The sequence below is a fragment of the Gymnogyps californianus genome, chromosome 3 (assembly GCF_018139145.2).
Source record: "Gymnogyps californianus isolate 813 chromosome 3, ASM1813914v2, whole genome shotgun sequence".
Classification (NCBI taxonomy): Eukaryota; Metazoa; Chordata; class Aves; order Accipitriformes; family Cathartidae; genus Gymnogyps; species Gymnogyps californianus.
In genome coordinates, this window is record NC_059473.1 from 14,930,465 (window position 1) to 14,943,368 (window position 12,904).

The 12,904-nt window shown below is 41.9% G+C and overlaps 1 protein-coding gene across 3 annotated transcripts; it reads left to right on the top strand.

The window, feature by feature from the left end:
• On the top strand, nucleotides 1–11,444 carry POLR3F (RNA polymerase III subunit F). Of its 3 annotated transcripts, none has more exons than XM_050894090.1 (9): nucleotides 1–69; nucleotides 1,961–2,078; nucleotides 4,192–4,259; nucleotides 5,298–5,365; nucleotides 6,155–6,267; nucleotides 8,200–8,343; nucleotides 9,115–9,222; nucleotides 9,959–10,150; nucleotides 10,764–11,444. In XM_050894090.1, the coding sequence occupies exons 1-9, from the start codon at nucleotides 11–13 to the stop codon at nucleotides 10,839–10,841; spliced, it is 948 nt and encodes a 315-aa protein (XP_050750047.1). In that variant the 5' UTR covers nucleotides 1–10; the 3' UTR covers nucleotides 10,842–11,444. The 3 variants fall into 3 exon arrangements, with proteins under 3 accessions (XP_050750047.1, XP_050750046.1, XP_050750048.1); XM_050894089.1 differs by having other exon boundaries at nucleotides 21–69; nucleotides 9,115–9,186; XM_050894091.1 differs by lacking the exon at nucleotides 8,200–8,343 and having other exon boundaries at nucleotides 21–69.
• The last annotated feature ends 1,460 nt before the right edge of the window (nucleotides 11,445–12,904 follow it).

Genomic DNA, 12,904 nt, shown 5'->3' on the forward strand with positions numbered 1-12,904 from the left:
CCGCTGCGCCATGGCGGCGGAGGTGAAGGTGAAGCCGGAGGTCCCCGACCCGATGGACATAGAGAACAGGTGCGGGGCGGGTGGTGCCAGAGGGGCGCCCCGGTGGGAGGCGGGGCGGTAGTGTGTGTGTGTGTTGGGGGGGAGGCTGCTGGGCGATGAGGGCCCTGGCGGCGGGGGGAAGAGGCCGTGAAGGGGCAGGGTGCGCTGGGGGTCTGTGGGGGCTGTCAGGGAGGCGGGGGAAGTGTCCTGGGGAGGGAGGCAGCAGAGATGTGAGGGGAGCAGGTAGGGCACAGGGCGTGTCGGTGCCTTGGGGGGTGTTGGTGGAGGCCCGGGTGGTGGTCAGGAAGTAGGTCCTGAAGGAGAGGCTTGCTGTTGTTGGGGGCACTCTGTGTTTTGTGCTGGGGCTGTGTCGCGGATGAGTGATTTAGATCACTTAAAGAATCGCCGTCAGAAGTATTAGCAAAAGTGGTTTTAACATGAATTTGTAAAAGTGTGACTTAACAAAGTTCGATGGTAAGGTTCACTCTATTACTTACTATGTGGAGGAAACATACAAAGGAAAACCAAGTTAGAATTGAGCTAGAATGACTTACACAGAGACCGGGGACGCAAAAAGGGTAAGGGAGACCCTCCCTGTTGAGTCACCAGGTTCAGAGTGGACCACCTTGCTTTCTAAACTCCTGATGGAGCTTTGGTGCAGCTAGGTCCAATCTTAGTCTCAGACTTGGACAACAGTTTATGTCGAATGGAATTACCCATACAAAGTTTATAATAATTAATATAGAGTGTTGATTTCATTAGTATTAATTCAGCATGCTATCAGTTACTTACCGAGGGTCTGTTGTGAGTAAGGGGTCTCTCTGCCTTGGGTAGGAAAGGATCTCTTAGTCTCAGGTAGGGAATCTCAAACCTTGAGAGGTGTCCCTGCTCAAGGGGAGAGTCACCTGGCATGCAGTCCCATTGCAATTTAGAGAGAACTCAAATTGGACTTATCCAAAGATCTATTGTTGGTAAAAGGTCTCTCTGCCTCGATGAGCAACCTTGAGAGGCATCCCAGCTCAAGGGGAGATCACCGCCATGCTGCCTAGCAGGGAGAATTCAAAGAAGGCTCACTTAGGCTGTCATATTTATGGAATAAAGTGGTTGGCTCATAGTCAAATTGCATACAATGGGAAAGGTATGCATCAAACTCCTTGTATGCACAACTTTCTTTGTTCCTTGATTAACGAGTCTTGGAAAAACCACCCGCTATTCATGTATTAATCACATGATCGGAGTTCCAAGCTCATATGCACCAAGCTCATATGCATCGATGCTCACTGTGTCACTCTGTTCCTTTGTGGGTTTCCTAGAGGAGTTCTTGGCCCGGCTACGGCTCAGGCCTTTACCTCCTTTGGAGCCTGTACCAAACTACTGCTAGTTTAGTTAAGGGGTTGAGTGCGTCCATCACAGGCTGGGAGGTGCTTAGGTAGCAGTGAGGGATGGGGTCAGGTTACCTTCGGCTGCCCCGGTGTCTTTCTGTTCTTGGAAAATTTTACAAAGGGGAGTTGCAACTTTTCTCCATTAAGTTATTGGTTTCTAAACAGTATTTCATCAGTATTTTCATTCTCTGACTAGCTAGCAATTCCTTCCCATCAGAACCTTTTGTATAATAAAACAGTACAGGGAGCTCTAAATCCATGTACTTAATAATGAGAGCAACATAAAAGTAAAATGGAGCACCATGTTCAGTGTTGTCACAAAGAGCAAAGGTAATTTATCCAGCAGTTGCAGAGGCATATTTGTCAGCACAGGGAGTAGATGCTAAGTTCCCTCAATAGATATGACTGAGAAACGGTTCATGGGTACTTTTCCCCTGAATTGTTCTTTTCCCTCTCTTCCATTCTGACTCTAATACTGTTTGGATTTGGTTTTGGATGCAACAGAACATGATTTTAAACTTGCTTTCCTCCTTCCCCAGGATTATTGAGCTGTGTCATCAGTTCCCTCACGGTATCACAGACCAGGTGATTCAAAATGATATGCCTCACATGGAAGCCCAGCAGCGAGCCATGGCGATCAACAGGCTGCTCTCGATGGTACGGTGATCTCACCTTCCTCATGTTACTTCAGCCAACCCAGAGCACTCTTCGTACACACAGTCTGCATGGTAGCAACCTGTTGGGCAGGGCTAGCGAATTAACCCCTTTGGATTTAGTGACATTTGCCATAATGTACAGTTACCATAACTTACTTTTGGTTGCCATAAGCACTTATGATTGCCAAAGCCAATTAAAACATACCTCAACTTACTCTTTCCATTCTGTAATACAAAGTTACCATGAATGTGTATATTCCTGTGGGTTTCTAGGTGAGGAAGCTGCCACTGAGAAGTACCACATTTGTTTTTTGATGTGTCTGAAGTTCTTTCGTCTTCTTTTCCCTGTGTATTACTTTGTAAAGCAGAATGTGATACAATGGTCTAACGTAACAGTTGGGTGCAAGTGTAGTCGCAGTGGTTCAGCAGGTGGTAAGACAGCCACAGGTGATAACCACAAGGCCCATTAATGATGGGGAATGAATTAGCTAGAGATAAAAGAACGGATGTTATCCCATGCTCTTATATGTGAAGGTCTTCTTGGAACCCCTCACAAAATCCCAAGGTTGTGGATTACTCTGATAACAAGCAGGTGAAACTTCTCAAGGGATTTTTTTGCATTTTCTATAAATTTCCCACACCTCACTGGGTATTTTCCTTTACTGTATCAGGAGTCAGCCTAAGATAGGAGTGAGGATCACTGTCAACTGCTTCTGCCACATGTTCAGGAACAGATAGTAGCTGTTTAGTCTTGTTGGTTCAGTGTGGCATAAACTTGAGTATCAGCTAAATGTTCACGGTCTATAAAGATCAAGATTCCTTTCAGTTCCTTAGCTAGCTGCTTCATGGGCATGTGAAGTCGGGAGATAAAACAGACTGAATGGTGCAGTGGAGAGAGCACTGTTGAAAAGAGGGGTTTTCTCAGAAAGAGGGGTGTTGGAAAGTATTCCAGACTGAGCGAGGTGCAGCGTTTTGTTTTTTTTTTTAATAACTGAAACTTCTTAGCTTGGACCATACTAGGTGGCACTGGAAGTAATCTAATCTCTCTCTTTTTGGTCTTTCTGTTATAGATATGAGGTTTATCAGCACATTGGATGTGAGCTTGTGTGTTCAATAACTTTTGAATGGGTTGGCCACATTTCACAATGAGGCTTCAAAGATAGTTAAGTCTCTAGAATTTGTTTAAGATAGATGCCTTGGGGGGTGTGTGGGGAGATCTAGTAAGTACCTCAGACATGGGGGAAAAACTGCAGCGAGAGCTCAGCCTTAATAAGCATCAGGTACTTCACTTGAGATAAGCTGCAAGTACTTCATCTGTGGAAAAGCATTGAAGGGGATCATCTTGAAGTGTGAGCTTCAATCAACCTCATAATGCAAATCTATAAGAAACAAGGCTGTAACTATGGGGAAAGGATTAGCTGGCAATGAAAGAGTGAATGTTAGTTAATGCTGTTGTACACAGTTATACTCTTGGGCTTGTCTAATTGCTTGCCTCTTCAAAATAGGAAATACGAATTTGCCTGGCCTAGGCACAAGTGTCAAGGGCAGAACAAATGTTTTGTGGGTGAGAGATGCTTGTAATTTGCCTCTGAGGCACTATCAATCCTGGCTGGCAGTTTTCCAGTGGTCTCTACCTAGTATAAAATAGAACTTTGCTACTGGAACTCAGAATTGTTCAAAACTTGTGCAGTAGCGCTCCAACGTGATTTCTGGGTAGCCATGCGAATGAGTGTTTTGCTGGAAAGGGAGAGCAAAGTATACAAGATCTTGATGTCCCTCGTGCAATAGTGAAAGTTAGGAGGAATAGTAGGAAGTGCATAGATGTTGTGGGAAGGGTCGGGAACTATATTTGTTATTTCTGATAGCTGATGATAAATAGATACTTGTCGGGGAAAAAAATATCCTCAAGGGTATTACTGTACTTGTAGGGAAGAAATATCCTCACGAGTATTATTGTTTCCAGTGGTTAGAAATGTTAGTTTTCCCTTTTCTTTATTCAGTTGACATGAAATAAGTTTGGGGTTTTTTTTTATTTAGAATATTACAAGATTCTTGCTGTGTTCTGAAACAAACTATTTGAAGGAAAGTAAATGCATTGTGCCCATCTCTCCTAGGGGCAACTGGACCTTCTCAGGAGCAATGCAGGTCTCCTGTATAGAATCAAAGAGTCTCAAAATGCAAGGTAAATATCGTGTTTGCTGGATAAATATATTTGGAAGACAATTCTGCAACTCACATGCAGCATTGCTGACAATATACTCAGCAATGTAATATGGATTCTGTAACATGGATGTTACAGAACAAAACTGCTTGTTTCCGGAGGGTACACTTAACTCCCCTGAGCTAATCCTGAAAACTGTTTTAGGTATAGTGGTTTCTACTGAACAGAGGGTGCCATGGGACTACAGTTCTAACTTGCTGGCAAAGTTTCTGGTCCGGATGACAGCAAAGTGATCTGTGCAAACATATGTATATGCTCAGGTGAAATCCAGCTGAAGCCCAACCATACCATCTGCAAACTGTGGTTCTGTGGTCTTCCTCACTGCTCATGTTACAGGATCAGCGCTCATATTTACAGCTGTTCCAGGAGGCCACTTGAACTGCTACTCATGCTCTTTGATTTATTAAAATGTACCTTCAAACCATGTCTTGTGATGCCTATGTAAATCTGAGTAAAAGATGTCTTAGACATACTTCTGCAAAGAAATACCCTTCAAAATTATCCTCAGTTGCAGGCGTGTCATCCTCTCTTTCAAATGCTTTAGAAAAAGATTGCTGAGTTCAGGCTTTCTCAGACCAGTGAAAAGGCATGTTTTAGAGTTGGGAGCACGCTACTATCCCTCTGTAGACATTCTGTCTAGAGACAGATTATCCTAAATTATGCTCCGTGCTGTGTTTGACCTTCCACAGTTGTGTTAATACGTGACTCCGAATTCCCCATTGTTATGACAAGTTGAGTGACTCCTGCTTAGTCACTTTTCTTTCATACTGTGCTCTTTTCTCTTTACTGTGGCTTCTCACTGGCAAGCTTGGCTTGATCCGGAGAGGTTTAGTGTCATGTATTATATTTGCCAATGGCTGGCTTATTGTGTATGTTTTTTTTTTTTTTCCTTTGTGCATTGTTTTTTTTTTCATAGTACTTGTTTTCAGTTTAAAGCAAATCCAACTTCTTTCAAATTTTGGACCTTTCAAAAATCCTGATGTCTGTATTATTTTACAGTAAAATGAAAGGCTCTGACAATCAAGAGAAGCTGGTTTACCAAATTATAGAAGATGCAGGCAACAAAGGTAGTTTAAATAAATTATAATTGTGAATGGTACTAACTCTGTTTACTTATGGAACTGTTCCTGTCCAAACTTTTAAATGCTTGTCCAGACAATAGAAATATAAAATCTAGAGTCCCCATACCAGGTCTGTAGCTAATGTTCCATGTGTCCACTTCTTAAAAACAAAAGAGAAGATTACATATTTCTCTATTAAAATAACGACTTGTCCTGGTTGACTTTTGGGGGGGTGCTCTTTCAGAATATTTCGAATATGAATTACAAGTTATCTATGGGACTGACATGCTGAGGAATCCGCAGAACACTCACTACTTAAAAGAAAATGTGATATCTATATCGGATTTAACAGGTGTACTGCCAGCAGAAACTGCTAGTAACTAGGCTTTCTTAGCAGTCATTGCACGCTATGGTTGAGAGATGGCAGGTAGAACTGGCTGTCATATTTTTGTTGAAGCAAACACAAGTTACCTAAAAATGCAAGAACGTTTCTGTGATGTATTCATGTTGGCAATGAAATGGGGTATGCCTGTAAGAGCTCTCTGAGGAGAGGTAAAGGGCAGAAGGACAGTGTGGTGGTTGTGGTATGCATTACTTGTTTTTGTCAGTTGTTTTTTTGTTCCATCCCTTTCTGTCCCTTCCTTCCCTTTTGCCAGGAGTGGTAGGATCGAGGATACATCCTATGGTTGGCAAGCGAGTCAAGCAATGTTGTGATGTGGCTTTTGGTTTGTGAGTATGTACAGAAACAAATGGTTTCTTCTATTCATTTCTGTTCACTTCTCTGATTTTAAACAGGTATTTGGAGCAGGGACATTAGATACAAAAGTAACTTGCCTTTAACGGAGATCAACAAGATACTGAAAAACTTGGAAAGCAAGAAACTAATTAAAGCAGTTAAATCTGTGGCAGTGAGTATTTTGTAACTTTTTTTAACAAATTCAAACGTTTGCTGCATGCTGTGTGTGTTTGAACAGGGGACTGGGAGCAGAGAAACCTCGTTCTGCCTCCAGCTTTCTCACTGACTATGCACCAGTGTTTGACTCTCTGCCTTTAGTATGCATATTTGAGGTGCAACAGATACAAGAGGCTATAATGTTTAATAAATAATCAATATACTACTAACAAACTGATTAATTAATAAACACATCACTATTAATATAGTTCTATCACTCTTCCCACCATTACTGTCAAATTGCAGTTTTAGTTCTCTTAATTCTTTATTGCACACAACTGTTATTATAGTTCTGTTACCCTTTACAAACTTCTCACACTGCTTACTACTAATCTGCAGGTCTGTCACCATTTTCTCTGCGCTTCCATACCAGGTCTTTTGGACATAAACCTAGGGACGAGTCTGGTGGGTTTTCCTCCAGCATCCCAGTGGGCTTGGGTCCACAGGCCAGCTTCTCTGCTGTCTGTACATATCCACACTCCTGCTGTCTGCAGATCCTGCCCTCTCTTGTTCTCTGATTTTTATACCTTATTCTCCTTTTTTGTTTAACTCTCTTTTCTACCACTCTTTTCTCCTTTCTCCACTTAGTCTCCACCCAAATAAGCAACCTGCACGTAATTACTTTTTCTCCATTGATGGTTACCTAGCTGCAAGTGGCCTTGCAAGGTTCCTCTCCCCCGGAGATCCTGAAACTCCCTTCAGTTATCTGGTTCATACTGGATTTGTATTGTTTACTTTAAACAATTTCTAAGACATTTGATTCTGTTTTAGTCTTGGTTCCTCTACTTTGTTCCAGTTACTCAAGTACTTTCTTTTCTTATGTGCAAACAGTCCACATACCAGAGTAGGGCTTATCCTTTTGCATGCTTTTTCTCACACTGTTATAATGCTTATGCAGCATCCTGCTCTCCCTTACCTGCTTAATTACAAATCAGTGGTATTAGCATGTTCTTTGGACATTCTCCCAGTTTCCAGCAGAGATTCTGTCTTGTTGCAGGGCCTGGTAAACCAGGAAGACGACATGTTTGTGAACTCTTGGAAGTTTTATGTTGTGTGCCTTTTCTGTGTGCCGGTCTCATCTGCACCATGGAGGCAATACCTTGGCTTGCGTGTGTGCATTTTGGGAGGGGGCAGAGGGGGAGTGAGAAGTGAGGGTTACTTCCTAAAGAAAGATAAAATGGAGATAAAGAAGTTGGACGTAGAGAAGTAGTAGCTTTTTTGTGTTCTTGTGAGAGATGCTGGCTTCATCTAGTCACACAGGGGATGTAACGCTACTAAAATTGTTTCAGTGGTTGCTGAGTAGTCTTTTGGCCAACCATTGTCCTTTAACTGTCTGACTACTAATATCAGGACTGAAGCAGCGTTCCCATTCACCCTGTCTAGGTGTGGCAGTAAGGAGTGGGCTCGCAAGGGCTAACTTTAGCTGCAGGGTTTAATCATGTAAGGGTCCTCCTATCATCAGTGCACGGATTGAATCCTACAGAAACAGTTGAAAGCTTCTCCATTAAGTTTGTCTTTGCTGTCTTCTAAAGACACTTTCCTGCCCTCCTTTGACTGTGGAGGGGGATTAAAGTCAATAGGCTAAAATTAAACTCTGAGATCTTCTTCGGTGGGGTTTGTATTGTGTGCACATTATTAGTAGGATTCTCTCTTCTAACACTATGAAATTGATCATCATTATGAAATGATTAGGAATCTAAATGTATTGATCTTCTCTTTATCTCCATGTTACTTGAGGGTCAAACATGTTAAGGATAGCTTGAGTCAGCTAGATTGCTGTGCCCTAGATTTTAGGAGTAATGAACTCTCTTTTTTGCACGTCTTCTTAAATCTTCCTTTCATAACAAAGACTTTCAGCTGTTAAGAGCTGTGTACTTTTCTCTAACAGGCATCCAAGAAGAAGGTGTATATGCTATATAACCTGCAGCCTGACCGGTCAGTGACTGGTGGGGCTTGGTACAGTGACCAAGACTTTGAGTCTGAATTTGTGGAGGTGTTAAATCAACAGTGTTTTAAATTTTTACAGAGTAAGGTGAGTGCCACTACTAAAGTTACCTTCCATTTGTTTTGTACAAGTAACTCTTTTCTTCATAAAACCAGTGACAGGCCAGCCTTAAGTTTTCCATAGTGTTTTCCGTAAGTGTTGGCCATTGTTATAACTAGATTGGCAAATCTGTACTGGATTGTGTTTCTCACAGCAAGTGTGATGGTGTTGCATTTTAATAATGCATATTTTCACACCCTGTACAGGGAGTGAAGCCTTCCGTCTCCAAGGTCCAATGACAAGCTAGGCAGCAAAGAACACAGGACCAAAAAACCTAGCAAAAGTCACTGTTTTCCCTGCAGAGGTCCTCATTTCTGAGAGGGTGGAAGGCACTAGTCAGTCAGCTCTGCCTAGAAGACAATTTTCTCTAGTATAACTGTAAGAGAAGCCTGCTCTTTGTTAGTAAGTCCTATGCAGATTGCAGCATTTCTCTGTTCTATTAAAATGTATTTTAACTGGCACTAGGTACAGCAGAAACTTCTTTTGTGTCAAAAAACCGCCAGATGCTGATATTCCTTCATATTTAATCTAAATCACTGTAAATTTTGTGTCACATTTAGTGTAAAATTATGTTTGGTTGTGCACTGCATTGTCTCATGTGTGTCAGTCTTAAGGACATAGCTTTAAATGCTAAATAAAAAACATGTCCCAGAAATGTTTTGGAAATCAACTTTTAAACTTCAGTCTGCCTGAAACTGAATCACAAAGGACGCTCTTGGCAATGAGTACTAACTATAACTCATCTTTGCTTTTTCTCAGGCAGAAGCAGCTCGAGAGAGCAAACAGAACCCCATGATACAGAGGAACAGCTCATTTGCATCATCCCATGAGGTGTGGAAATACATCTGTGAACTGGGTATCAGTAAGGTCAGAATAGATTCGTCTTACTACTCTCAAAATTCTCAGTGTGTGACTAGCTGCAGGAGTTGGGTCCTGCAAATTTGGTGAGGGTCCAGTAAGTGCTTTAGTACCCTACAGTTACTGTATTGGAAGTGGGCTTTACTGCTTTATTGCTTTTTGAGGAGGATCATTGGTGCTGCATGGGATTCCAGGATAGTTTGTACATGTGGGTTTTCAAAGATGTATAAAAGAATTAGCATTCACATCCTTGTTGATGGAAACTGGAGTAAGTTTTCCTTTAACAATCTCAAATGGTTTATATTTCATAATTTCTGTCAAGTTTGCCTATGCACTTCAAGCAGTTTTAAGGGAGGAAAAAAACACTGCAATTATTGGTCACCATCAACAGGTATATCTTCAGCAGTCTTGTCTTTTTCTTCTTTCATGATCGTTTTCCTGTAAAACTGGAAATGTATCATGCTAGGATGATGTAGACACTTCAGGTGCATAGGGAAGTTCTTCTTGGTAAGCTAAGGCTAGTGTAATCCAAAAGTGCTTGGGAGGTGGGAGGTAGGAGGTATTGGTATTTGCTTTTCTTTTTGTATTTGCACAACCTCATAAAGTGCCTAGCGAGAACAGTGCCTTTATCTGGGCTAGGTTGGAACTCTGAGGATTTGTTACTCATGGTGTTTGCTCATTTCCTCCTTGCAGGACTTATTGGCATGCGTCTTTCCTAGTATTTATTTTACGAATTGTTTCTTAGGTAGAGTTGTCAATGGAAGACATTGAAACCATTTTAAATACACTAATATATGATGGAAAAGTGGAGATGACTATTATTGCTGCAAAGGAAGGGACAGTAGGCAGTGTGGATGGACAGATGAAGTTGTACAGAGCCGTTAGTCCTCTCATACAACCCACTGGATTAGTCAGGACGCCCTGTGGACTCTGCCCTGTAAGTAACTAATTCTGTATATGAATAGGTGGGTGCATGCAAATTTTGAATACAATCCTGCAAATGGCCAGCGGGCACACTGCAAGGTTGTGCCCGTGAGTGATCCTTGTGGCTTTCTAAGCCAACTACGCTTACGAGTGTTATCTGTGATGCCTTAGCTATGGTGTAAGAGGCAGGTTCTTTAGTTTAGACCAGGATGTTTCCCACTTATATCCTGTCTCTTTACTGGACTGTATGTGAAAGGGTGCTGTCAAGCGTAGCCCGTTCCAAATTATATTATTGTATTTTCTGATCCTAAGTTTGCCTATTTATGTTTTTTAACAAGCTAACTTATTTCTGTCTAGCTTTGGTCTCTCCTGCTTGGATTGTAAACTGATATGTAGGTAAAACTTGCCAGTCTGTCCATTTGCATCATTTACTATAGTGGGGTCTGTTTTGCTTTGTTGCGCTCACATTACTCTTCCTCAGAGCTGGCATTGGACTTCCTAGATTTTGGCCTCTGTTAGACTACTGCTTTTCTACTGGGGAAAGAGCAGAAAACATATGAGCCTGTTACTTCCAGTTAGATTGTGCTTGCTGTATATAATTACTGACACAGGGCTTTCTTTTGCAGGTTTTTGATGATTGCCATGAAGGTGGTGAGATTTCTCCATCAAACTGTATTTATATGACAGAGTGGCTGGAGTTTTAAAGTGAAAGAAAACTGTAAACTGGATTTGTGCTTCACAGCCAAGGTGACAAAGCAGCTTGCTTTTTTAAAAGTGAACTTTAAATTTGTGAGCAACTTCAGGACATGGAGTGACTTTTTTAAAATGAAACATAAAGCAGCAACATATCAGTTGCGTGAGCAGTCCTGTGAGTGGACTGGAAATGGAGTCAGCACTGAAGATCAAGGCTGAAGTGGAAATGTGGATCCATTCTTGTACCAAAAATTGGTTGTGTGACTTGAAAAGTGCAATAGAACAGCTGAGTGGTGATGCATCGCTTCCAAGGATTGTGTCGAGTACTCCACGGACACTTACTCTGAATGAGAGAAAATAAGTCATTAGCTGATCAGAAAAACTTGCTAATGAGTGTTGCCAAGAATGAGATACCAAACTTTGCTTTCAGACTAATGCTACTGGTGGGTGCTTAAGTCCTAAAGCTGACGCTTTTCTCCCATGATAAGCTACCATCTAATTGAAGACTAAGAATCTGACGTGGGAAAGATCCTAAACGTGTCAAACAGAACTCACTGATTCTTTATCTTTCTTACTTGCTAATTTATCATTAAAACCCTGATTTTTCTCATGTATATCTGTGCTTCGTTTCCTCCATTGCTGCCATTGCCTAGTGATGCATCTGTTGTATTTATTCCTTCATCTGACAGCTACAAGATCATCATCAAATCTGTGTTGGTGTGTTCTGGCAGCTGCATCACATACGTGGATATGTCAGCTGAAATTTTGAGTGGAAGTATTCTGGGACGATGTGTTTTCCAGAAGAGAAAAAGAGTTCCTCTGGCCTGATGGTACAGGGAAAATTTTTCTAGATTATCTAAATACCCCCAGGGTTGAAAAAGATGCCAATGACAGTTGTTTGTACATAAATATGGCCTCTGGCCTTGATTTATAATCTGAGAAAGGCATGATACCGGCACATCATCAAAAAGCACAATCTTTTCCTGTGATGTGGAGCCAATTTGTGTTTCTCTTAAGTGTGACCTCTCTGGCTCCTTCTCTGTGTGACTCTGGACTGATGAATTGGCAATAACGTATAGACTGTGGTGTTGTCATGGCCAGGGTACGCCGGGCTATGGACCTCTTAAGAGAGAGCTGTGTCTAGTCTCCTCTGGCTATTGCTGTCCATCTGGCAGTATTAGAGGAGCGACACTGCCTTTGGAAAATGTAGGTTCAAATCCCACTTGGGAAGTAAACAGATTTTTGTATCAGCTATGTTATGCTAATTAGTTACTGCACCTCTTCCTTAACCTATAATCAAGCAACCTCTAGGGGAAAAAAAAAAGTCAGCTCCTTTTTCATAAATGAGAATATTGTGCATATATGGTTACAGCCACCATGGAGAATAACAGAGGGCTGGAATGACAGGGCATTGTAGCAGGCAGGGCAGTGTAGACACATGAACTGTGCAGGGACAGTCTGGTCCCAGTACAACTTGCTACCTGTGGTTTAATCTTAGTGCGTCCAGGCTGGATCTCTACACAACTATGTAGTATCTTCATGATAGCCTCCCAGCACTGGAAAACAATTAGTGGGTCAAGCACAACACTGGACCTGTTGCATCTAGCTATTTTCAAAATTCCCTGTCTGAAAATAAGCCCTCCTGGACACTGTTGGGAGGGCAATGGTCAAGCACCTCTACAACTGAGTTATCAACATGCCAGGTAATCTGACCATGAGTAGTAAACAGTGGGCTAACACAGAAATTTTGGAAGACAGTTTACCTAATAAGGGTAGGAGACTTTACATCAGCTATTTCAATACTGTCCGGGAGTTTGCACCTTCTAAAAGCAGTCGGGATCACATATAAAAGTGTTCAAATCTTGCTCGATTCCCATTTTCCTACTTACAACGTGGGTTGTGGACAGAAGGCTAATGGTGGTAAGTGCTGTACAAAGAATGAAAAAAATACGGTTCCTGTCCCATACAGGGAGGGTGTAGATACAGAGGCAAAGGCTCCTTGTTTGGGAGCAGCTAGGCATGCTGTCTCCGACTGGAGCAAACAACTAGTACTGATGAGCTGGCATGTCCATAG